The 26,513-nt window shown below is 38.6% G+C and overlaps 1 protein-coding gene across 1 annotated transcript in view; it reads right to left on the bottom strand.

Moving 5' to 3' along the window:
- NEB (nebulin) overlaps positions 1-26,513 on the bottom strand; it is a 274,540-nt gene that overhangs the window by 139,701 nt on the left and 108,326 nt on the right. Inside the window, exons 35-53 of the mRNA XM_089916822.1 lie at positions 24,732-24,836; positions 23,089-23,196; positions 21,835-22,146; positions 21,058-21,264; positions 20,485-20,589; positions 20,189-20,296; positions 19,004-19,315; positions 17,653-17,859; positions 14,498-14,602; positions 12,958-13,065; positions 11,186-11,497; positions 10,852-11,058; positions 10,356-10,460; positions 9,258-9,365; positions 5,633-5,944; positions 5,233-5,436; positions 2,947-3,051; positions 973-1,080; positions 317-628 (exon numbers count right to left, since the gene is read on the bottom strand). Of these exons, the coding sequence (XP_089772948.1) occupies positions 317-628; positions 973-1,080; positions 2,947-3,051; positions 5,233-5,436; positions 5,633-5,944; positions 9,258-9,365; positions 10,356-10,460; positions 10,852-11,058; positions 11,186-11,497; positions 12,958-13,065; positions 14,498-14,602; positions 17,653-17,859; positions 19,004-19,315; positions 20,189-20,296; positions 20,485-20,589; positions 21,058-21,264; positions 21,835-22,146; positions 23,089-23,196; positions 24,732-24,836 (3,450 nt within the window). The remainder of the gene's footprint in view (positions 1-316; positions 629-972; positions 1,081-2,946; positions 3,052-5,232; positions 5,437-5,632; positions 5,945-9,257; positions 9,366-10,355; positions 10,461-10,851; positions 11,059-11,185; positions 11,498-12,957; positions 13,066-14,497; positions 14,603-17,652; positions 17,860-19,003; positions 19,316-20,188; positions 20,297-20,484; positions 20,590-21,057; positions 21,265-21,834; positions 22,147-23,088; positions 23,197-24,731; positions 24,837-26,513) is intronic.

Below are 26,513 nucleotides of genomic sequence, written 5' to 3'. Positions count from 1 at the left end.
TGTCTTGTGAATCCACCCAATATTCAGATTAGAAACCTATTTTGAAAAACATTTTAAACAGAACATAGAGAATGACCCAACTCTACTAGATCAATAATCTAGAGGTTTCCATCAAAACAATCAGTGCTTTGCTGGTTCTTTCTTTATGGAAATAATGATGCTCTCAGATGTCTGTGTGACTGGATAGAGAGTGGGCGTTAGCCCAGGGAGGTAGAACTCAGTTGTATAAACTCAACTCCCCTGATTTTGGGGGAACTTTGATACTTAAGTAAGCAGACATGGTGTTTTGTTGGCCAAAGGAAAATCTTATACTCACATCACTCTGGAGGTCATAGGCTTGTCGAGCATGGGTGACATCACTCTGGTCAGGCAGGCAGGTCCACTGGTGCAGGTAGTTCTTGTAGTCTATGTCACTGACCAAGGCCTGGCAGTTCTTGGCCTGCACCACCCCCAGCATGTCCACTGGGCTGCTGAACTTGGTCTTCCACTTCTCAAAGTCCTTCTTGTACTCCCTGTCACTCTGGATCTTGGCCACATGCATGGACCACATCATCTTCGGGTCATCCTTCACGTCCCGGGCTCCAATGTGATGGCCAAGCTGCTTGCGAAAAGCTTCCTTGTACTTGTACTAAAGGAAAAAAAAAGAAATCATGTCTTATTCTTTTTAAGATTAACTTATATTACTATCTTTGTGGCAAATTACAGAGAACATATATCCCAAATATCACCAAGGGTAGAGAGCCACAGATTTAAGGTTTTTTTGAGAGTAAAGATTAAAGGCTAAATCCTACAAATTCCATACATAATAAATGCATCCTTGAATTTATCCTCATCTCACACTGCGTCCCTGGGATCATTTCACTGTGTTTTAATTTGTTACTTGGAGGACTGTGTTCAATTTAATCTTAAATTGAGACTGCTCTGAAGTGAAAATTGCAATCCAATCAATACAAACAAGGGAGAAAGTCTTACTTCGCTGGCAATTTCTCGGGATGCTTTTGCTGCTTTGAGTGGTATGGCATCAACGGGAAGATCGTAACCTTTTTTCTTCAGCTCCTCATAACCCATTCGGTAGTGTTTCTGTTAAGAGATGAAAATCACTTTGAAAAAAGCTATTTTCCATAAACATCTGCATCATACTGAATCCAACGTGCTAAGTATTTTAAGAGCTCATGAGGATAGTACAATATGTGCTCTAGAATACTCAAATGTAATTGGAAATTATGCTCATTGATTGCTGATGATCCTGTTTTAAACTTGAAAGTTCTTCAATTACTTAGATCAATAAGATTAAATGTCATCTCTTCCCAAATGTTTATGAGAATGAGACAGACAGAAGTAAATTGGTAGAGAAATGAAATGAAATTATCATTTAGGTGCTGTTTTCCAATTAACTTTGAATGTTTCATTAGAAGTTTTTGTTAGAAAAGAGCAATGCCTTTTTAAAAAAATTTTATTTAATTAATTTATTTTTGGCTGCGTTTGGGTCTTCGTTGCTGCACACAGGCTTTCTCTAGTCGCAGTGAGCGGGGGCTACTCTTCATTGCAGTGCGTGGGCTTCTCATTGTGGTGGCTTCTCTTATTGCGGAGCATGGGCTCTAGGTACGCGGGCTTCAGTCATTGTGGCATGCGGGCTCAGTAGTTGTGGCTCACGGGCTCTAGAACGCAGACTTGGTAGTTGCGGCGCATGGGCTCAGTTGCTCCTTGGCATGTGGGATCCTTCTGGACCAGGGCTTGAACCATGTCCCCGGCATTAGCAGGTGGATTCCCAACCACTGCACCACCAGGGAAGCCCAAGAGCAATGCCTTTTCCCATCTAACACCTCTAGTGGGGGAAAATCACACCTAACGGACTACGTAGCTAACACATTGTGAAACAAAGTCTATTTCACAATATAGGGCTGTCCAAAAGTAGGATACACATTTTTAGGTAAGAAACAAAGTCCTTCATAATTTTTAAAATGTAAGATTTTAAAATGTAAGATTTTTTGAGGAAAGTTTAAATATTGAATTAAAAAGCTTAAGTGAAATAATGTGCTTCTTCAGATTTGTTACATAATTAAATAATTGAGAATCTAATTTAATGCACTTCATTTAGAAACCAGATTGTTTAAAGTGCCTATTGATTTTGGACTTGTTTTTATATTTTAGTCCTTTGTGTCATTACTCTAGTACATTATTTAAGCTAAAGTGTTTGTATTAGAATTTAGAACTTGTCTTTAAAATATTAATTTTTACATCCATTATTTTCAGGAGATTATGCCATGATGACAATAAAAATGAAATTATCCTGCATGAGTTTTTTTTTTTGGTGCATGAGTTTTTTGTGTATGTGCATGAGGTTTTTATGCTCACTCATTTAAATTTTATTGAATTTCATGTATATCAGGCACTATACTAGCTAAGCACTGCAGATCAAATATGAATTGTCTCTGCTCCCAAGAAGTTCTTATCCACATAGGGAAGAGCTATACAAACCATTATGTTATAACAACATGCGTAATAATGGACTATAATGAACAGAGAGCACATCCTTCCAACTCTATCTGACATAGGGAGTGCCAATTATTTGGATGTTCAGGCTTAAAACCACTAAATGAGGACTCTAAGTCACTTGTAGTTTGTTAATTAACATGATTCAAGTATTCAAAATAAATTCCAAATAAATTCACTGCCTTAGACGCAATTAAAATGAGCTTTCTGGGGACTTCACTGGTGGCGCAGTGGTTGGGACTCCACGCTCCTAATGCAGGGGGCCCAGGTTCGATCCCTGGTCGGGGAACTAGATCCCACATGCATGCCACAACTAAGAGTTCACATGCCACAACTAAGGAGCCCTCCTGCTGCAACTAAGACCCAGTGCAACCAAATAAAAATAAATAAATATTTTTAAAAATAAAAATAAAATGAGCTTTCTGAAAACACATGCTGAATTTGGAAACTTACATCACTTGTATTGATTAAGTTTGCTTTAGCCAGAATAATGCCAGGTGTATCAGGCATGATGTGGATTTGAGTCTTGTCCTTGTCCCAAGCTTCTCTATAAAGTCTCTAAAATGAGAAATAAGTGTTTTTCAGTGGTGCTATAAGACTAATGAGTGACATAGTTAACTTCAAACAGTATTACTGATTCATCTAAATTAAGCATCACAATAGCAAAAGCAGATAACATAAGCAGAGAATAGATATAGTATTTTTTGACTCATCTGAGACATAACTGCCTTCAAAAATATAGATTATGGATTACCTTTTCAAAGTTACAACTAACCTGTCTGTAAGAAATCAACCCAAGTATTTAAAGCCTTTGCCAACATCATCAAATGGAGCAGCAGTTCTCCCCCTGTTGGATTGTAAAAGTCTCCCTCGGTGTTTAACTGGGGGACAGCCCTTATCTTCTGAAAAGATGACATATTCAGGGTATGTCTATATATTAGGCAGTCTCATTTCCTATGTGGTTTATTATATGGTTATACCTCATAATTACTTGGGAGGATTAGGATTCCCCCAAAGGATTTTGTATGAGATTTATCAAAGCCTCTTTTATGTCTTGGGGTCATCATCCGTCTTTCTTCAACAGAAGACAGAGGGACCCAAACAAAAATCTCATTGATATATTAAAAATAGGGGGTGAAAGTCTGATGAAAAACTTTGTTTACATTGTCAGAGAATCTTCCCACAAGATACTTATCAATTACAAAGGACAAAATAGTAACCAGACAGTGGAGAAAGCTGGCGACACCATTTCACCCAAGTAATCAAAGTTAAAATGATCAGTAATGGGACAGATTGATACTATGTGCCTATATGGAGGAGGATGCAACATGTGCTATCCTGCCAAAAATACAAAACCTGAATCTAATCATGAGGAAACACTAGACAAAACCAAATTTAGGGAGGTTCTACAAAACAACTGGCCTGTGCTCTTCACAAATGTCAAGGACTTGGAAGACAAAGAAGTGAACCAGTTCAGATTAAAGGAGACTAAAGACATGACAAGTAAATTCAACGTGTGGTCTTGGATTGGATCCTGGATCAGAAAAGATTTTTTACTTTCTATAACGGACACTTGTGGTAAAATTGAGTAAATTCTGTAGACTAGTGTTATTTCAACACTACTTTCCTGATTTTGATCATTGCACTGTGGTTATCTAAGAGAATGTTCTTATTTTCAGGAAATACACATTTAGGGATAGAGTGGCATCAGGAAGCAACTTATACACATACACATACATATATACACATACACACACACACACACACACAGAGCTAAGAGAAAGAGGTGGGAGGGAAGAAAGAAAAAGGCGAAAGTGACAAAATGCTAATAATTGTGGAATCTGGGTGAAAAGATATATATATGTATAAAGATGTACATAAATTATTTGTACTATTTTCAACTTTTCTGTATACCTGAAATTATTTCAATATAAAAAGATTTTAAAGTCTCATTGCTTCCTTGGACTTATCAATTTCCCTTTGAGGTGTGCAGTGTGGGGTGTGAGGGGTTGGCACTTTTCTCCTTCCTGAATATTCTTACTATGGTCCATGTAACCCAGAGGAGCCAATTAAAGACATTCAGGACTACAATAAACCAAGGCTTGTGAATTTCCATATACCTTTACCCTGGTTCTGGACTAACCTTTCTGATTAAGAAAGATCAGAGTTTCTCAACCTCAGCACTATTGGTGTTGTATACCGGATGATTCTTTGTTGTGAGGGAACTGTCCTGACTTCTATCCACTAGATGCCAGTAGCATGCCACCCTCAAGTTATGACAAGGTCTCTGCGTGCTGCCAAATGTCCCCTGTGGGACAAAATTGTCCCTGGTTGGGAACCACCAGATAAATAGATAACTATATACTCTTTATGACATTTCCACTGTGCCTGTGTAAGGTACTCAGAATATCTCCCTCTCATATACTCTATCCCAACAAAATCTGGGTCTTTAATGCACTCAAGTTTCAAAGAAAAAAATACTTTCAATAGATTTTTCTTTATGATTTGGATAAATAAATAAGCAAGCAAGATTTGGGTGACAAAATTTATACTAACCCATTTTTACATGATCCAGTGTAGGGTAACTGATAATTCAAATGAAGTAACCAAATAAAAAAACATTATGTTGTGTGATGCGATGCTGTGCTGTTCTACTAATTTATTAAGCAAATACTATTGAGCACCTACCAGGTATCAGGCACTATAATTTCTTTTATTTATTTATGAAGAGTTACTCACATCACTCCTATTTTTGGCATTTGTCTTTGCCAGAACTATGTCCATGGCATCAGGAATGCTGGTGAACTTGTTTCTGTCTGGAGGCTGGCGATATTTCTTCTCACTGATGATTTCTGAAGCCCGTTTGTTCTTTTCTACCTCCAAAGAACCCAGGGGACTCCATCCTATGCCTCTCAGCCACTCAAGGTCAGACTTATACAAATTCTGTGAAAATACAAAGCAAGCCATCAAAATTCCAACCTCATCTGGACCCTTGACCGAAGTGATTCTATGCATTACAAACAGATGCATTTTAGATATTCAATAATAATTTATCCAGTTTCAGTCTGTCTATGATTAAATGGCTACTCATATGAGATATAAAGTACTACATAAACTATGAGATTTAGTAGAAACTGACCTCACTCTGTAGTTCATAAACCTTTTTAGCTTGAATAACGTCATTCTGGTCAGGCAGGCAGGTCCACTGGTGCAGGTAGTTCTTGTAGTCCACGTCACTGACCAAGGCCTGGCATTTTTTGGCCAGCACCACTCCCAACATGTCCACTGGGCTGCTGAACTTGGTTTTCCACTTCTCAAAGTCCTTCTTATATTCCCTTTCACTCTGCATTTTGGCTACATTCATGGACAACACAAGCTTTGGATCATCTTGCAGACTCCGGAATCCAATATGGTGGCCGACTTGCTTGCGGTAGCCTTGTTTATATTTAAACTGAAATCAGAGGAAACAGTTCTCTTATTAACATAAACACAGGGCAAGTTAAACTCAGTTTGCTTTGTTTGCATGTTTGTTTTCCAAAACTGAGAATTTCATTTAACTTAATAAGAAATGTGAAAACTTAAGTGGAAGCTTCCAAAAAAACATAATGTAGCTGAGTATCAGGACAGGTTATGATGAGAAATTAAAATCAACTAGAGGTAGAAATATATATTGGGATGTGCTAGACATTGTGTATGCTGACTCTACAGTAGTATTTGATAAAGCTCTTGTGATATCCTTATGGGAATGATGGAAAAGTATGGCTGAATGGCAAAAAAAAAAATTGGGAAGATTCAGGACTTGATGAACAGGCCTAATAGTGTGGATTAATTTATTAAGCAGCAGGGTTTTTTAGTGGTTTGCCATATAATTATGTCACATAAACTTGGCCTGTTCGGGATCCATATCTTCATGCACATAAAACAGCTAAACATGTTAAATTAGAAACAAAATTCCACAAGATCTCAACATATCGCCAAGATAGGTCAAATGAACTACATAAATGTAAGAAATTAAGAGTGAAATCTAGTATTTAGATTCAATTGGGAAAAACTGCATTACTGTTGGATGACAATGACAAGAGGGATAATAATAATGAGAGGAATAATAGCATTTACTTGATACCAGATGCTGAACATACATTACACTTCACAGAAGTAGGTTCTACTCTCTCTTGACACCCAGCTTCATGGTTATGTCTACTAAAAATACTCAAGAGTTTACGTGGGTTATAAGCTCAATGTGGGCAATCTGACAAAGTTGCTTTTAAAAAAGTAGATTTTTGTAAGAGATTCTGTAGGGGTACAGATAAAGGCAAATCAGAAACTCACTTGCTTGGCCTGACCTGAAACAGGAAAACAACACTGAGTTTTGAGGCACTCTATTTTGAGAGGGGTTTTGAAAAAATAGAATAAATCACAAGTGGAATGATCAGGGGATTGAAGGACCTATAAAGCTAAAACCAAAGGAGAATAAGTAATAAACTTCAAATGTTTGAAGGGGTATCAGGTGAAAGAGGAAATATGCTACTTTTGTGGTGTTCTAAAACACAGACCTAGGGCTGATCAGTAACATGTTCGAAATAAGGAAATAGCTAACGTCAATTAGAGATGATCCAGCAAGGAAACAACCTGCCCTGAAGGATACAAAAATTCTTATATTTGTAAGTATCCAGAGACCAGTTGGAATGGAGAGAAGGTAGGATGCTGAGTGGGAGATTAGATTAAATAACCTTTAAGTTATCTTCTAACTCTAAATTCTATGATTCTAATTTATTAAATTGAGTACTCATAAAAAATAGCTCTACTCTCCTTAGACTGTATAGATACAAGAACCATTTGAAACTGAGAGGAGATACAATCTCTACAATGGTGGGAAATTCATTTATAGGTAATTTAATTTTAGGGTACGATTTCGAAAGTTTCTAACAGATTTACGTGAAAAGAAATTAGGTACTTTCAAATATTGTGTTGTTACGAAAGTATTGACACAATTTAATTTCCTAAACTATCTTTACCTCATGGGGAGCACTAACATTAAATGAAAATGAGTTTACTTTCCGGGGACCGTTCAAGCATCACTACTGCTTTAGGTTCATTACCACATCTATTCATTTTAATGAAGTATTGACCTGCAAGCCCGAGGGTGGGTAATAACACATCATCTAATTAATTCTCAGCACTTCTGGAGTGCCACAGATTAACTGAATTAGAGAGAAACTTCCCTTATATTCTTAGAATTTATTGTCAGATTCTGTCTTTATTTTTTTTAACCTTTTTAATATTGGAGTATAGCTCATTAAGAATGTTGTGATAGTTTCAGGTGCACAGCAAAGCAACTCATCCATACATAAACATGTATCCATTCTTGCCCAGACTGCCCTCCCATCCAGGCTACCACATAACATTGAGCAGACTTCCCTGTGCTAAACAGTAGGTCCTTGTTAGTTATCCATTTTAAAAATAGCAGTCTGTACATGTCAATCCCAAACTCCCTAACTATCCCTTCCCTCCCCCCTTCCCCCCAGTAACCATAAGTTCATTCTCTAAGTCTGTGAGTCCGTTTCTGTTTTGTAAATACGTTCATTTGTATCATTTCTTTTTAGATTCCGCATATAAGTGATATCATACGATATTTCTCCTTCTCTGTTTGACTTAATTTCACTCAGTATAACAATCTCTAGGTCTTTGCTGCAAATGGCATTATTTCATTCTTTTTTATGACTAATATTCTATTGCATATATGTACCACATCTTCTTTATGTCAGATTCTGCTTTCTCTCCAAACCAAATCCTTGTTTTGCTTTGTTTCAAAGATTTTGATTAAGAGGTTGTGCTTCCCTATGAAATTCTGGTAATTTATTCTCTATAACCAAAGTTCTCTGAATTTTTGGTGTTTAATTTTTGGGGTTAACAAAATTATATGTTTTAGTGTTTGCAGAATATCTAAGTTGAATACTTATAAAAATTTAATTGATCAATAGGAACTATATCCAGTTTATTTATCAAATTTACTACCCTTTCCAATCATAAATAGAAGTTGCCTTGGGAATTCCCTGGCTGTCCAGTGGTTAGGACTCGGCGCAGTCACTGCCATGGCCTGGGGTTCAATGCCTGGTCGGGGAACTAAGATCCCACAAACTGTGTGCGGCCAAAAAAAAAAAAAAAAAAGAAGAAGTTGCCTTGGAGAGCGAACATCCTTGTTTTATGAACTTTCGACCAGATATCCGGGGAAAGTTAAGTCCTCTGGATCTTAAACCTAAATTCTTGCCACTTTCTGTATTTTCTATACCCTGAGCCAATTTATTATAATTACGTAAATGCAAGGATGGACTAAATAGAAAGAATTGGATGCTAATTTTAAATATGTGCAAAGAAAAATCTATTAACATTAGGTTGTTGAGGTTATTTATTATCTGGCACTTTGAATTTGTCTAAAATAGACAAATAGAAGCCAGAAAAATTATTTGCAGGCAAGCAGGGGAAAACGGAAATCTCTGGTACTTTTGTAATGTCTAGAAACATCATGTCTTAGTGTAATGCACCTTGTAGGTCCTCTGGCTCAGTCTCTGTCCAGGCAGCCGCTTTTTTGATATTCGATCAGTGAGAAACAAGAGTGAATTTGGGGTAAGTGAAGAGGGTAGGAGAAGATGAAGGGGACGGCATTACATTTTGAAAGGTAGGGCCTATCTGTGAAAATCATTACCAGCATTAAGGTACTGGATTCAGATAACAGTATATCCTCATAGAAGTCAAACAATACTTACATCACTAGCAATGTCTCTTGAAGCTTTGGCCAACTGTACAGAAATTGCATCAACTGGGAGATCATAGCCTTTCTTCAAAGCTTCTTCCCATCCAAGTTTATAGAGTTTCTGAAAATTAAAGAAATTATTTAGCATTATTCAGTGTATATTAAAACCCAAACAGATTATTGAACAAAAGTGTACCTAAAGAGTAGACAGCAGATTTTAACATCATCTATCTTATCTCTGAAGATATGGATAAAAACAAAGCAAGCTGTTTAATAGAGCAATGACTTAGCATCACATGATCTGGCTTCTTTTTTTGTTCTTTGCCTCTGAGACTCACTCCCCACCCCCTTGGTAGTGCAGTTGATCATGTCCTTTTCTGTTCAGACACAATATGGTCATATCAAGTATATTAGGTAGATTCCCTTTGCAGTTAAGTACAGTCTAGGCTCACTATTTTGATTACAGATGTTAAACTGATTTAAAAAAAAGGGTCAGGTAACATATTTTAATTATCTAAATGATAAAAGTAATGGATAATGAAATGCCTTTTGTAAAGTGCAATAAATAAGTTAATCTTTTTGAATCAAATTTATTGAATGGATGCACGTATGTTAAAACTGGACAATAATAAAAATAGCTGAAGGCCATCCAGTGCTTACTATGTGCCAGGCACTGTGATGAGAGCCCTTCATGGAATTTCTCATTTGGTCCTCACAGCAATTCAATGTCATAGGCACTTTTATGGTCCCAGTTTTAGGGATGAGGAAATTAAGGTTTAGACCCAATATTACACAATTCATAAATGGCATAGTCAAAGCTCATACCAGGTCTGTTTGGTGCAATTTTTTCTTCCAACAGCTATTTATCAATTTTCTATACTGCGCCACTCACAATGAGTACTGAAATAAACAAAACAGGCACAATGCCTACTCCATGGGATATATAATCACAGCCGAAGCACCTGCTTTAAACCACCATAAACTGCAACATCCCTGCGCTAACCAGTTTGAGTCATTCATTTCCACTGCTTCAGCATTTACATCAATGATATACCATGCCATCATTTAAAACGTTCAATTAGTTTCAAGCAAAATTTTTATGTAGCTTTACCTGACTGTAGTGTATTTGATTTTGCTTGGCTTGTAAAATATCTGGTGTATCTGGCATCACATGAATCTTGGTTTTATCTTTGTTCCAATCAACGGTGTATAGGTACTAGAAAGTTAAAAAGCATACATTTAAAATTTAATAACTTTTTAGGACAAACAAGAAAGAAAAAATATAACAATATTTGAATGCACTCAATTTGGATTAGATTAAGTTAACTTAGTAACTAAAGTAGTATATGATTCAGAAAAGACACCAAAAATAAACTCAGAGTTAAAAAAATAATTTAAAAGAACAAATAATTTCTAACTTAATTAGAAGGGCAAGTAAAATAAAAATAAGAGGTTGGGAGCAGAAGAATATGGTGTAGGGGAGTGCTCTGGTACTGTTTGCCACTGCATAGAAGTGGTGGGCCCAAATTAAATTTCCCAAACAAGAACCAGAGACTGCTAGCCCTGTCTGGCTGGGAGCTACAAGGAAGGATAGCTGTTCTGTCTACCTTGTTCATGGTATGCGCATTCTGCTTGGCAAGAACCATGTCCATGGAGTCATTCAGCTTCTTAAACTGGAAGTTGCTAGGGTGCTGGCGGTATTTCTGATCACTGGCATTTGCAGTTGCTTTCTTGGCCTTCTCCACTTCTAGGGAACCAGCTGGACTCCAGCCAAGCCCTTTGTACCATTCATTGTAGTCCTGCTTATATTCATTCTATAAAGAGAAGAAGCACATTCTACTTTACCTTATCAATTTAGATACAAAACTGTGGCACAGGAGCCTGTAATCTCCCTTCTCATGCTAAGAATGCAACCATCACTCAGAAAGAAGAGAGCCTTACATCACTCTGTATGTGATTCATATTCTTGGACAGCTGGATGTTCATGGAGTCTGGAAGGAGGATGTACTTGTGAATCAGGTGCTTGTAGTTGGTGTTGGTGATGTTGGCTTGGGCATCCTTGGCGGCCGTGACACTGAGCATGTCGGCAGGGGTGTGGTAGCTGGTCTTGGTTTTCTCATAGTTTTTCTTGTACTCCCGATCAGATTGCATCTTGGCCACTTGCATGGAATGGACTAATTTGGGATCATCCTCAAGACTGCGGAAACCAACCATCTTCCCCCTCTCCTTTTCATAATTGTGTTTGTATTTATACTGTGAAGAAACATTTGAATATTTATTCAGAGCAATTCCCTTGACCGGAAATCATTCTAGTGTCAATATTCTGTATTTCATAAAAAGGGATACTTTTACAGAATTCTACAGTTCACAAAATACTTTTTTCACATTTATTTGTGTAAGTTGATCATCACAACTATACCTTGTGAGGTAGACAGCAAGGTTATTGTTACTGCCCCCATTTTAGAGAACAGTAAGCTGAGGCCAGAGGGGTGAGTGACTTGCTAAAGTCATTAAAGCTTAGAACATGGATCTTGTGATGATACACCACCCAGATTTTCACACATACCCTGTTGTTAAAGAACATTTAGTAGGTAATAAGTGTACAGCAAATGAGAGAAAAAAAAGCAGAATGTTCTAAGCAGTTTAATGTTGCCCTGAAAAATCATCCAGCCAGTCTTTCACTGATGAGAAGAGGCTTAGTTATGAGATACACAGTATAATTTTAGGGCAGCTTTATATTTGTGGAGGTTTTTTTCTTTTAAGACTCTCTACTCTGGTATAATGGGGAAGAAATTTTACTATTTATCACCAAGTTCCCTCTTTCATGGGGAGATCCTGATGCATGGAAAACTTCTTATTCTGCCTATCTCTTGTGGGTTCGGGTGTACAACTTAGGGGTTAGGAGCTGGGAGAGCCAAATGATTCCAGCACAATAGAGGGAGAAGTCTGGAGTCCTCAGGACAATGTAGGAGTGGGATAGGGATGGGTAGGTAGGAAAAATGAAGAGCAGAGATGGAAGAGGAAAGAGAAAGTAGACCTGGGGGATGGCTAGGAACGAGTGCCCTGAATGTGCTCCTCTCATTACCCCCAAATCATTAAATGTTCACTATGAGTGGATTTCTTGTGGAAACAACCAAACGAAAGAACTGAGTTTCATAAAGGTGATGTGTTATGGCAACGGTGTGTTGGCACACCAGCTCTCTGGGGGAAAAAAGCCCTGATTTGTAGTGTTTGCCAATTTCTGTGGTGTAAGTTCTCCCATTATGGTTGATATCAAGCTACCAATAGTTTAACAACTGGTTTGCAAAATTCATGATTATTTAATAATCAGCTATCATGAGCACAAAAGATCAGGACCCCCAGCACACCACTTCCTGGGACATCCTGTTGGGAAGACAGAGCCTAAGAGGCAGGAGGCAAGAACAACACAAGTCTTAAGAAAACTTAGTGAAGGGCTTTGGATTTCTACTGGCCATAGCCTTGGTGATGGAGTACAAAGGTGGTCATAATGTAGCTGGCATTCTGTTTTTTCAGAATACCAGAGAAAACACAAGAGCAAGGCTAAGAAGCATTCACAGAACAGAATGGGACTATTGTTAGCAGGCATGCTTTCCTTCTCATATTTTATTCACTCAGTGTTTCTAAAACTCAGCCCTTATTATTTTGGTAGATTAGAAACCCCCAGTCAGGTGACCGCTTTCCTTCAGACTTACATCGCTTGCAATATCTCTTGAGGCTTTGGCAGCTTTGATAGGAATGGCATCAGTTCTGAGATCATACCCTTTCTTTTTGGACTCTTCCAAAGAAAGTTTGTAGAGTTTCTGGAAAGAGAGGCAAAGGAAATAGTTTTCTTCTAAATAGGAAAGTCTGGGTTTATTTTAAAAGAGTAAACTGGCACTGCAGCATCTTTTTTTTTTTTTTTAATCTTTCAGCAGAATGCTTCATTGGTAGTTCAAGGGCTAAATGCTCTCACAAGTAACATAACTGTGTTTGAAAACAAAATCTATTACAAATTAAAACATCTTCAAAAAACCACCAGAAAAAGTAAGAGCTACTCGTCTCTATTAGGTTGTAAATATGCTTTTTAAAAATGTGAAAGCCCAGTAGATTCTTACTGATGCATTTTGTCAAATAAGAGTCAAGAGAAGAATACAAAATAGCCATGTTCTTACATCAAAAGACTTCACTGTTTTGCAATTGACACTTTTATGTATATAACTGTGTGGATACTACAATTCAAAAAGAAGTCAACAATTCCAAATCCCTGTGTAATTCAAACAAACAAAAGAAAAAAACTGGTAGAGGGACTTCCCTGGGGTCCAGTGGTAAAGAATCCACCTTCCAATGCAGGGGACCCGGGTTTGATCCCTGGTCAGGGAACTAAGATCCCACATGCCGTGGGGCAACTAAGCCCACATGCCACAACTACTGAGCCCGCACAGCTCAACTAGAGAGCCTGCAGGCGGCAAAAATACAGAGCCCATGCGCTCTGGAACCCATGTGCCACGGCTACAGAGTCCACCCACCCTGGAGCCTGCAAGCCACAACTAGAGGAGAGAAAACCACATGCCACAACCAGAGAGAAGCCCGTGTGCTGCAACGAAGATCTCGCACGCCTCAATGAAGATCCCGCGTGCCTCAACTAAGACACGATGCGGCATTTATTATAAATAAATAAATAATAAATCTTTTTTAAAAAAAACTGGTAGGATTTGAGGGTTTCCTGGCAACTGGTTAGGATGAGAAAGGAAGTAAAATAAAACACCTATGAAGTTTCTAACAGTAAGTTAGAACATTACATTCCTTACGGGGCTTGACCTAAATTCCTTACGGGGCTTGACCTAAATTTTTCAAAATGTTATTCTTCCCTTTCCATTTAACTTTTCCCAAGACTGCCTCTTTAGAATCATTTCAAAAACTTGGTAGAGGGACTCTTTAAGAAAGTCCTGGGATTCACTCTTTCCTTATCTCTTATCCTGGGCTCTAAACCACTCTCTTTACTTCTCTTAGTTTGTTAAGAAGTACCTACTACTAGAACAAAATCCAACTGCCCTTCGAATTCCTAACTGCTGTCCCATAAACAGGCCTACTCCTACTCTTAGCAAAGCAAGATTAGAAAGAGAAAGATTCTCATTTGTGGGTTCCCACTTATTGTCAAAACAGTCATTCTCAAAATCGAGCCATTAATTAATTTGTTTTTATTGGTTCAAATAGGTAGGAAAGAAAGATGACAACTGGAGGAATTATACTCACATCACTCATATTAATTGTATTTGCCTTTGCCAGAATAATCTGGGGGATATCAGACATGATGTGGACTTTGGTCTTGTCAGCCTCCCATGCTTGTTTGTAGAGGTGCTGGAAAGAAAAAAAAAGAAAAGAAAGGAAGGAAGAAAGGAAGGAAAAAAGAAAGAAAAAAAAGAGAAGAAAAAAGCAATGGAAGTTAGTATTTAAAAGTTTTAAAGGAAGTCAGTACATATATATTATTGTACACAAATATCATTATTTTATGTATTTTTATTAGCTGGCTCTTATTTTTAAAAAATTTAAAGGAAAAAGGTGCTCATTCAAACAAGACAGTGGAGAGGATGTCAGATGGAAAGTAAAATGTCCTGCCTTCCTATTTTACAGCCTGGATATAGCATCTCCATCCTAAAATTTTCTATGCATATTAAAGTCCACATATAGTCCTTTTTTTAATATAAATGAGGTTATATAAAACATGTTTTACATCTTGCTTTTTTACTTAATATTATAGGTTAGACATCTTTTAGCCCTCTTAATAATTTACTTCATTCATTTAAACAGCAGTGCAGTATTCCATGAGGAGGTGTAACCCAATTGATTTAACCAGTTCTCCTTTGATAGACATTTAATTTGTTGTTTCCAGTTTTTTTCTACTATAAGCAATGATGCCATGATCTTTGTGGTGGGCCTGGAGATGGACAACCCAGACACACACTCAAGGAAGGACTGGTTGCACCAACTATTGGCAGACAGCCTCCAAACTGTCACTTGCTTCAAGGTTTTGTTGCCTCACTCAAGAGCACACTCTTCCCTGGTGGCCATCCAGTTACTCATCAGAGTGGTGGTACAAAGGCCTGGCCATTCCACCCAGTTCAGGACACGTCCGGCAGGCCGTATATACTCAAGAGACCTCTGGGGCACTGGCATAGGCTTTGTAGGGCTGGCATCACAGTCGGACCCCTCTTGCCCACCCCCCCTTTTTTTTTACATCTTTATTGGAGTATAATTGCTTTACAATGGTGTGTTAGTTTCTGCTTTATAACCAAGTGAATCAGTTATACATATACATATGTTCCCATATCTCTTCCCTCTTGCATCTCCCTCCCTCCCACCCTCCCTATCCCACCCCTCTAGGTGGTCACAAAGCACCGAGCTGATCTCCCTGTGCTATGTGGCTGCTTCCCACCAGCTATCTACCTTACGTTTGGTAGTGTATATATGTCCATGCCACTCTCTCACTTTGTCACAGCTTACCCTTCCCCCTCCCCATATCCTCAAGTCCCCTCACTGGTACTGATCCCTGAAAAATGCCCTGTACTCCAAATTTCATCTCAGCATCTCTTTTTGGGGACCCTAACCTGCAAAAAATATTACCGTGTGTATGTATGTGTGTACATCTTTGCACATACATGAGGATTTCTGAAGGGTATTGGGCAACTGTTAATATTTTAACAAATATTAACAAAAACTGTTGATTAGAAGTTTACATTAACTCCCTTTCCAATACTGTATATCACACAACTTTTTTAATCTTTGCAAATCTTATAGGTGAAAAATGCTATCTCTTTGTTTTAGCCAGGTTTGATTAAAAAAAGAAAAAAAACTTCTGCTAGAGTCTTTTTCTAGATCAGGGGTCAGTAAACGTAAGGAGCCAGATAGTAAATAATGTTAGGCTTTGTGGGCCACAGAGTCTCTGTTATGAACTACTCAGCTCTGCTGTTGCAGTACAAAAGCGGCCACAGATGATATGCAGATGAATAGCTGTGGCTGTGTTACTATAAAATTTTATTTACAAATACTAATTTTCTGACTTCTGACCAAGTGATCTGTGTCATCTGTGTCATCAACACGACAGTCCCTAGCCACACGGGGCTATCAGTCACTTGAAATGTAGCTAATGTGAATGAAGAACAAATTATTAACATTAATTTTAATTAATTGAGATTTGTCATCACATGTGGCTAGTGATTATAGTATTGGAAGCACAATTCTAATGGAAAGAGCAATAGTTAGTCATTAGAGTACTGGTTCTAGTCCAGACCAGGTCATTGACCTGCTGTGTGTCTTTAAGGGAGGTGCCTTGCCTCTCTGGGCCACCCTTTCCTCAACTCTGCAAGGAAGGGGTTCAACCTGATGACCACCAAGATATCTCTCAGTGTTAGCATTTGCTATTTCTGTGATTCTCATCTTGGCATGATTATTTTAAAATGGTAATCTTTAACATTGAAAAAATGAAAGGCTTAATTTAATATTTAAAAAGTAAATGTATGTTTGTGGTAGTTTAAATTCTAAGTCTTAAAAGGGGCACTGAGACTTTTGCCTTGTGTCAACAAGTCCTTTTCAAAGAGATTGGTCTTCTTGACAAAATTCTTTCTCAGAAGACTCCAGAGGATTTACTCAGAGACTTAGCGTAATACAGCTCTATCTTTCTACATCATTTCCTGCAACCGTTTCGTGTTCAGATCCAAATTATTTTTCCCCTTTTTGGTTAATCAATGGCATTTCTAATTATGATCCACAAAATATAACCAATGCTGTTGCAATTATTTTATTTTTGCAACTTAAAAACAGATGTCCAAGGGTGATGTACTTGTTGGTCCTGAAATCAAATTATGGCTAATTATGTCAAACTACAGTAAGGCTTTTCTGAAGGCTGGAGTCATTAATGATCCAGGGAAGTACTAGTGGAGAGCTATCGCTCTCAGCATTGCCCAGAGAAGGCCCTGGCTCAGAATGCTGCTACAGCCATGTAATCTAGTTTTCTTTTATTCCATCAAAAGAGCAAGGAAGCAGGGGTGGGCTGCAACACCCAGCTGTTATCATCAGCCCTACAGTCTACTGATTCAGCATAATGAGCTTCTACTAACTTCGCCTTAGACAAATGGTACTCATTTTCAAGATCTGCATCGAAAGAAAAGAGTCCATACTTATTTTGTTATGTCTATTAGGTAGGGTGGTTCATTGAGCATTTGGAGAGGGCACTTATTAGGACTAATTTCTATCTTTTTTGTTTGTTTTTTTAACTACAAGACCCTTTTTCAAGGTAGAGGAAACATTAATTATGATGCTGTAAAACTGTTATCAAAACCTGTAGATTAAATGTAGGATATGCCTCGCTTATTCCTGATGCTTATGAAACACTACAATATTGAAAGACTTACTTCGTTCATAATTTTTGCATTATTCTTGGCCAAAACCATGTTCACTGAGTCCATCAAGGTGGAATACTTCAAAGTGTCTGGGTGTTGGCGGTACTTCTTTTCACTGATAATCTCCATGGCTTTCTTGTTTTTCTCAGCCTCCAGGGAGCCCAGAGGGAGCCATCCAATGCCCTTCATGAAGTCAGCATAGTCAGCTTTGTACTGATTCTGCAAAAGAGGAAAAGTTCGAGGATGAGAAGAAACCAAATCTTCCAAGAACCATGAGTGGGTATTTAATATTCCATAAGTTCCACTTCAGTTTTCAACCGATAGTATACTCAACTTTAATTACTTTTAACCCTAAACTTTATTTTTTTTTACATCTCCTTGCATGAGGAATTTAAAACAAGCAGCAATATCTTTGTGATTTATTTGCTTCTCTCAATGCCTTCATAAAGAAAAAGTGCTAAGAAATACCAAATAGATCAATCTACCATGTGACTACTATCTCAAGAAAGGTGACCATGCTGGACTAACTTTCTTACAAAAATCCCCAAGTCCCCTTGGTTAATTGGAGACTTAGAGGACTCCATTTCTCTCTTTTGCTATAAGCCTTTGAGCAGCCACCATGGTTACAACTCCTTTGGGTATGCCAGAAACCTCACTGATACTTTGTGCAAATTTCATTTTTTTCCCCTCAAATCAGACATTTCCCCCTATAACTGTACCACGGTTGCTTTCATTTGGGTACTTATGTACCTCTCCAGCTATAGCTCATCTCTTACATTTCCAAAGAGAAATATAGGCTCGGCATGGCCTGCATTTCGTTCATAATTTATATTCACTTTCCCCAGCCACCAAAGGGCCCCTATAGCTCAATTCTTGGCTTTACACTCTCTGTGCCTTCCTCACATTTATTCTAATAGCTGTTTCAGCCATCACCTCCTTACTATTTCATCAGTAAGTAAGATAGGCAATTATAAAGCTGGAAATGAAAGCTGACTGGGAGTGAGGGACAGTAGCTCTCAAGTTACCTGACTTTCTGTTTTACCTCTTACTCCTTAATCAGGAACTTTTTATACTTCTGACTCTCTCTGCTAGATATATTTCCTTCAACACATTCTTTCTGAAACCAAATTTCATGTGTTATTGCTGATCTAGCATCCAATAATGCTCACAACAGTAATAGATAGGGTTCATCCCTTTTGTGTTAAAAAAAATAAATTCAATCTAAGGTAAAAACTGAAACACCTCATTGGGAAATTACATATGAATTTCTTTCAGGATTTTCAAAATGTCATTACTTATGGTCTTTCATGATTTGCTTATTATCCAAAGTAAATGCTCTGCAAATGTTGTGGCTGTCACGTACATCACTTTGAATCTGCATCATGTTTTTGGCCAATTCAAAGCTCATGGCATCAGGAAGCATGTTGTAGGCATGGATCACGTTCCTGTAGTTGGTGTTGGTGGCCACTTCCTGAGACTTCTTGGCTGCCACCATGCTGAGCATGTCCGCCGGGGTGTGGAAGGATGTCTTGGATTTCTCGTACGCCTTCTTGTACTCCCGGTCTGACTGCATCTTGGCCACTTGCATGAAGTGCACCAACTTGGGGTCGTCCTCTAGGCTCCGGAACCCAATGTGTTTCCCTTTGGCTTGTTCATAGGCTTGCCTGTACTTGTACTGTGGATGGAAAAGAAACATGGTGATGAAGATAGTGAAAGAAAGAGAACAAAATATAATTCACTACGTGCCATTAGCTTTGTCATAGGTGTAGGGTTTTCTATTCTAAACTTACAAAGGGAGGAGTTGTTGGCGGGGTGGGGGGACTGGGAGCAAATTTTTTTTTTTTGCGGTACGCGGGCCTCTCACTGTTGTGGCCTCTCCCGTTGCGGAGCACAGGCTCCGGACGCGCAGGCTCAGTGGCCATGGCTCACAGGCCCAGCCGCTCCGCGGCATGTGGGATCCTCCCGGACCGGGGCACAAACCTGTGTCCCCTGCATCGGCAGGTGGACCCTCAACCACTGCACCACCAGGGAAGCCCCAGGAGCAAAATATTTTTACTTCAAATTTCTTGACAGACTTGAGTCCATGAGGGGAAAAAATCATCTAGAGTTAATCAAAGTGATGTGTAAATAAGTTGTTTTAGGGTTATTTAGAAAGCAGCTTTTCCCACTCTGCTGTGTAACCAGCGGAAAAGGCTGCAGGCACCACTTTTCATGGTGCACCTCTACATTCAGGAAAGAGCTTGGTAATGGATCTTCTGGGTAAAGTGCATAGATCACATCCCTATGTTTGCTAGGAATTGCCCATAAACAACTTAAGCACTCTAAAAGTAACTTATTTTAACAAGACCCTGTCACTTTTTACATTGAATGACGAACAAATAATTAGAGCATCCTTGGACTGGGTGAAGGGAGGTGTCTTGTGTGTTACACGGGACAGTGGTCCCACCAACACTGGACAGAGCTGATTACAGCTCCTGCATACCCATGAGCTTGGTTCATTTGCTCTTTTTCTCGTTTAGACTAAATAAGCATCAGTGAAAGCACTTACATCACTGGCAATGTCTCTGGAGGCTCTTGCAGCCTTTATTGGGATGGCATCAGGCCTCAGGTCATATCCTTTCTTCTTTTCTTCTTCCCAGCCAGCTTTGTACAGTTTCTAAATGACGAAGTAGAAAAATACCAGCATCTTGTTAGTCGTGTTAGAATGGGGACCCTAATTTTAAAGTGGTTGTCATGTGGAAGACAGATATTCCACAACTATTAGTTCCCTTCAAGCTCTTCCCTCCCCCTGCCACCCCCCTCCCCTGCTCCCTGCATCTTTGTTGTTGTTGTTAATCTACTCACATCACTCATGGTGATTTGGTTGACTCTGGAGAGTAAAATGCCTGGAGTATCAGGCATGACGTGAATGGTGGTCTTGTCTTTGTTCCATTTTTCAGTGTAGAGCCTCTACAACAAGAAAGGCAGGCACATGACTGTACAGCAGGAAAAGTCTGCAATGTGCTTTCAAGAGGAAGAGACTCACATCTCCATGGTAGGAGAGGTTAAATCTGATATTGGAAAATGAATGAAATAGCAAGAAGATGGGCTGATGAGACTGGACACATGATTTTAAAAATCATCAAACAAGGGAGCCCTCTTCCACCGAAACAACAAAGGCTATCTTGCTCCAACCACACATTACATAGAGTTTCGTGGTTCTAGCACACACTCGCATGACAGACAGCCTGGTGTTGGTATAAGTGGGAGCTCTCTAGACACGATGACGGTTATAGACTGCCCCCTCCTACCACCACCGCCACGACCACGACCATCAGAAAGATGAAAACGCTGATGAAGGTCAAAGTGGCACTGCCTGGTTCAATGGTCTGAGCACTGCAGGGGTTCTGAGGCTGAGGCCAGCAGGTGAGTTCTTACCTTGTTCATAATCAGTTTGTTACTTTTGTTTAGTGCTTGTTCCACTGTGTCCATCGCGTACGTGAACTTCAGCTTCTCAGGGTGCTGGCGGTACTTCTTCTCGCTAAGAATCTCTCCTGCTTTCTTTGCCTTCTCCACCTCCAGTGACTCTATGGGCACCCAGCCGATCCCTTTCATCCAATTGGTGAAGTCGGATTTGTACAGATTCTTCACAACGAAAAAGGAAATTCTCGTTTCAGTAAGAGTCAGGGCATGGGTTTCTTTGACCAGATGATTTGCTCATTTTTAAAAAGAGGGAAAAAAAAAAAGGATGGGGGGACTGGGAGAATAACCTGCTTTTTATTCCCTACCATCCTTCAGAAAAAAATTAATTACAAAGTGATTGTATTCATGGTGGTTTTGAACAGAAAATCCTGACCCAATAATTCCTTTAAAAATTTAACTTTCTTGGGGGGAACGTTAACAGAATTTTGCACTGGAAAGGATATTATATAGCACCCATTTGGACCTGTTAGTCTTTCACAGAATACAACATATATTGGGTCTAACTTCCAAAGTTTGAGTATCTATATATACATAACAACTAAAGAAAACGATATATATAGTTCAAATGAGTGAAATCCTAAAACTCCAAATTCTGGAGAGGATCCCTAATTACACTGAGTCCAACCAGGTTTAGGATGGAGTAAATGGAATTGCTGATTTCTAGTTCTTCTTAGCCGTCAGCTAGAAATGGATAACTAATTTTATGCTGACAATCTGATGACTGCTACATACGTCACTTTGAATCTGCATCGCGTTCCTGGAATGCTCCACGTTCAAGGCATCAGGCAGCAGGGTGTAGTGGTGGAAGGGTTGTCTGTAGTTGGTGTTGGTGGCAACCTCCTGAGATTTCTTGGCTGCTGTCACACTGAACATATCCAAGGGGGTGTGATACTTGGTCTTGCTGGCTTCATAGCCCTTTTTGTACTCACGATCTGACTGTATTTTGGCTACATTCATGTAGTGAACCAGTTTAGGATCATCCTGAAGACTGAGAAATCCAATTTGTTTGCCTTTGGCTTTCTCGTAGGCCTCCTTATATTTGAACTACATGAAAAAGAAGGGCAGACAGAAGTTTGATAGGGTAGATTGTATGAAATACTAAAGCATTAAACTGAATTTATATCACAAATTAAGCAATAGCCAAATTCATTCTGAATCTAGGTAACACCTAAGTTTTTTAGTATTTTTAAGTAAACAACTAGCAAAGTATTCCCAATGGATGGTCTTGAGATCTGCTCTGGGGATAATTAAGAATGGAATAAACTGTAGTTTATATCTAGATTATTCATAGGTGGATTCTTTGAACACAATCAAAGGTTCCTGAAAAGTTTATTAAGGATTTGGTGTACATAGCTTTTATTACCTGTTTCTATGATTAATTTGCATCACCTTATAAACTATTTGCATAATCCTGAGTAAATTGCAGCAAAGACATTATAAAAATTAGTATATTGGACTCCAAATGAATTTCTACTCTATCAAGGTATATCAATTCCTGTAGAAAATATAACTTAATTTATAAAAAGTAATTAATTAAGTAAGCAGGTAACTGAAATGCTGTCGTTTAATATATAATTCTTCCTGGTTTTCCATATTTCACCAGATTTTTTTCTTTATGGAAATTATATTATCAAAAAATTGTATTCTTTTAAAATACTGGGAGACTTTCTTGATTTAGTAATATTTTAGTATACCAAGGCTTTTTTCTTAACAAAATCCAAATAAAAAGCAGTTTTCAAGTTCATAATAATAATACTAATGAGAATTCCATGTATTTGACAGCTAAAAAAAATTATCTTCTTTGTAACAACTTACTGAGTTTTTAAATATTTTTAAGATAAAAAAATCACTGGTACCTAAGATATTAGGAATTATTTTTATACTACAATTTTTTATTTGCTTCCTAATATAGCTCATATAACCGCATACACCATGTAAATATTTTTTAAATATAAAGAGAGTTTACTATTTTCAAATTAGACTTACATTGCTAGCAATATTCCTTGAACTTTTTGCAGCAACAATTGGAATGGCATCTGGTCTCAAGTCATAGCCCTTAGCAAGGGTTTTCTTCCAATCTGCTTTATACTTAGCCTTGAAAAAAGGAAAGATTATTTTATTATCTGACATAATTAAAAGAGGAATGAAACAGGAAACCAAAATCTTTCTTATAAAACATGTCATAATATATCCCTTTCTATTAAAAGAATCCAGAGTTAGGGCTCTAAGTTCACCTTTTAGAAATCTATTATTCTTTAAAAAAAAAAATCAGTAAACTATATACACAGTATGATCTCAACTGCTGTAAAAAATGTATATGTGTGCATTAAAAAAAGCAATGGAAAGGTATTGCTTTGAATGTGGGATAACAGAAGATTTTAATTCTTTCATAATTTTCTATATTTTCCAATTTTTCTATAATAAGCATGCAATGCTTTTATTTTCTTGTATTTTTTATAATGAAACATTTTAAACTTACAGAAAGATGTGGGTACTAAAATTAAAAGTTCAGATGTAGTACCACCCAGCTTTAATTAATATTAATTTTTAAATATTATTTATAAAAGCAGGAAAAAGTTTTAAATAAACCAAAAGCATAGAAATGAGTACTTTAAAAAATGTTTATTTGGAGATAAAAGAGAGCCTAAAATGTTAGGAAGAATGACTAAATCATCTTTTAAGAAATGAACAATTTTATCCAGGTTGGATTATGTCTTTAAATTAGAATTTACCAATTTTCTTTAAAAGCAAAAGGAAATAATTCATAATAGTAAATTTAAACATCGCCACCAATTAGAGAGAGATGCTAGTCACATACAAAGAAGAGTTTCTAAAGAAAATCATGGTAAACTTGTTTAGAAGTTTAGAATTTTAACATATAACTGAAACAAAAGTTATAGAAATAGCAATACTTATCCTTACTACAGACCATGCATTCCTGTATTTTCCAATCCTCTCTGTCCTATTTTGTTTTACTTTTTAAAAAATGGAACACAACCTACTAGATTGATTTTATAACCCACTAATGAGTCATAGCCCACAGTTGGGAAAAGTCTGCATTAAGTGAAATGTATGGTAGGCTCTAGTCTCATATTCTATGATAAGGATCCAATCTGGAGACTGTTGGTTCGCAAATTGGTCCCCGTACATGGAGGGCAAGGAGAGACTGAAAAAACAGGCTGACCACTCCAGCTTGGTAGGCGGTAGGTTTAATAAACAAGGGAACTTACATTCGAGGGTTGTCTTGGGCAGTCACAAGACAAGTAGATCTTCACACCCGCCCGCCAGAACCTTACAAGTTTATTAAGGCCTCAAGTGGATTCAGTGCAAGTGGTCTCAACAACACATTGGTCTCTCAAGGCTGTGTCCTTGAAAATGGCTCCCACTGTGGGAACAGTGGGCAGAACTTACATTCCAAGGATGGGAGGGGGTGAGGAGCCTCCAATTGCCCAAGTCCAGCTCAAGGGTCACCTGTCAATCACGTCCTCTCAATGACCTCCTCTATCAAAGACTCAAAGGGTCCACACTCAGTTTGCTCACGCTAAAATTCCCAGTGCTAGAGTTATATAGAACTGGAAAGGAGAGGCCCATGTAAGCAATACTAGACGGGCACCAGGCCAAATACTCACATCACTTATGTTGAAGGCATTGACCTTGGCTTGAATAAACTGCGGTACATCAGGGTCCATAGTGTACTTGTGCTTCAGTTTCTCTCCCTCCACCTTGTAGTTCAACTAAAAACAAAGGAGGCAGCGTGCAAATCGTATTAGCTAACATAATGTAAGTTTCATCTAGCACACGTTCCTTTAAAAAGGAAGACTATCGTTTGTGTTTTTCCATTTATAAGGCAATTAGCTACATTATCACACAGAGGGAGTGTTGGCAGACATATTCATTGCTCATTCCACCCATATTTATTGGACAGCACTCTGATCAATAGGCAGCATGGTAGGTTCTGTGTTTAAAGTGGTTAAAAAGAAAAAGGCAGGGGCTTCCCTGGTGGTGCAATGGTTGAGAGTCCGTCTGCCGATGCAGGGGACACAGGTTCGTGCCCCGGTCCGGGAGGATCCCACGTGCCGCAGAGCGGCTGGGCCCGTGACCCATGGCCGCTGAGCCTGTGCGTCCGGAGACTGTGCTCCACAACGGGAGAGGCCACAACAGTGAGAGGCCCACAAACCGCAAAAAAAAAAAAAAAAGAAAGAAAAAGGCAGACCTGTCCTCTTGGAGCTTATAGTCCAATAAAGGAAACAGAGAATAGCACATAAACTGTAAGATAGAGCTAGAATTCGTGATGTGTTGTAAATTAAATAACTTTAGGAAAGAAATGAACAGGGTCAGGGTGGGGGGTCAGCAAAGGCTCTCTAAAAAGGTAACATTTACACCCAAACTTGAAGAAAAGGGAAGGGTCCGGGCAGAAGAAGAGCATTCAGGGCCCTGGGTCTAGAAGGGGCATGGCTAGCTTGAGGAACTGAAGGTCACTGGGCTGGAATGTGCTGAGCGGGGTCCCAGGAGGATTAGACAGGAGGGGGGCGGGGGCACAGAGCTGAGGGCTTTTTCAACCAAGTTAACAGTTTAGATTTTAATTTGAGTTCAAGGAGAAGCTACTAAGGGGTTTTAAGTATAAGAAGGACATGATTTGATTTATGTCTTAAGACAGTCTTTTTGGTTTTTGTGTGGCCCCAGGCAGGGAGTCCAGGTAATGGATTATTACAGTTGTCCACATGAGATATGGAGGCCAGAACTAGGGTTGGTGGCAGCTGAAAGACAGAGAAGTGCTCCAACAGGATGGCTGAGAGATTTGGGAGGCTAACTCAGTAGATGCGTTGGATGAGGGGGGTTCACATGGGGAGGTGTCAATGGTGACTGCCAGGTTTCAGGCTTGAGTAACTAGGTAGATGTTGACGGCATTTATTGGGATGAGGAAGACTTAATATAGTGAGTTTAGGGTTTTCCTAGCTAACTGGAAAAACACAGGGATAAGTGACACCTCGGTCAGTACAAAAGAAATCAGAACAGTCTACACCATTTAGTACCACTAGAATAGAATTAATCTTGAAACATCTTTGGTAATGTGGGACTGATCTGAGAAATAAAATCCAGAAAACCCTCAAATCTGAACCAAAGAATGCATTCCCCACCTTCGAATATCTGGGGTTAAAGACACAAAAAGTCCTCTCTTCTTTGTTTTTTACTTACCACTCTATTTCTGGGGGAGATACCTTAGAACTCTGAAATTATCAAATGAGGGGAAGCACTGAGCATTGTAATTAGCCTCTGACTAAGAAAAAGGGTTCAGATAGACCTCGGCTCAGAAAAAAGACTCTGGATGACTCTGAAAGCAAACTGCTTAACTCTTCCCCAGAGGTGTCTCTCTCTCTCTCAGAATATCGCCCTATTTATTTTGCAAGGGG

Source organism: Delphinapterus leucas, chromosome 8 (assembly GCF_059928025.1).
Source record: "Delphinapterus leucas isolate spDelLeu-1000000601 "Yukka" chromosome 8, BTC_Dleu_Yukka2, whole genome shotgun sequence".
In the NCBI taxonomy this organism is placed as follows: Eukaryota; Metazoa; Chordata; class Mammalia; order Artiodactyla; family Monodontidae; genus Delphinapterus; species Delphinapterus leucas.
Note: the sequence above shows the minus strand (reverse complement) of the source record. Positions and strands in the feature narration are given on the sequence as shown.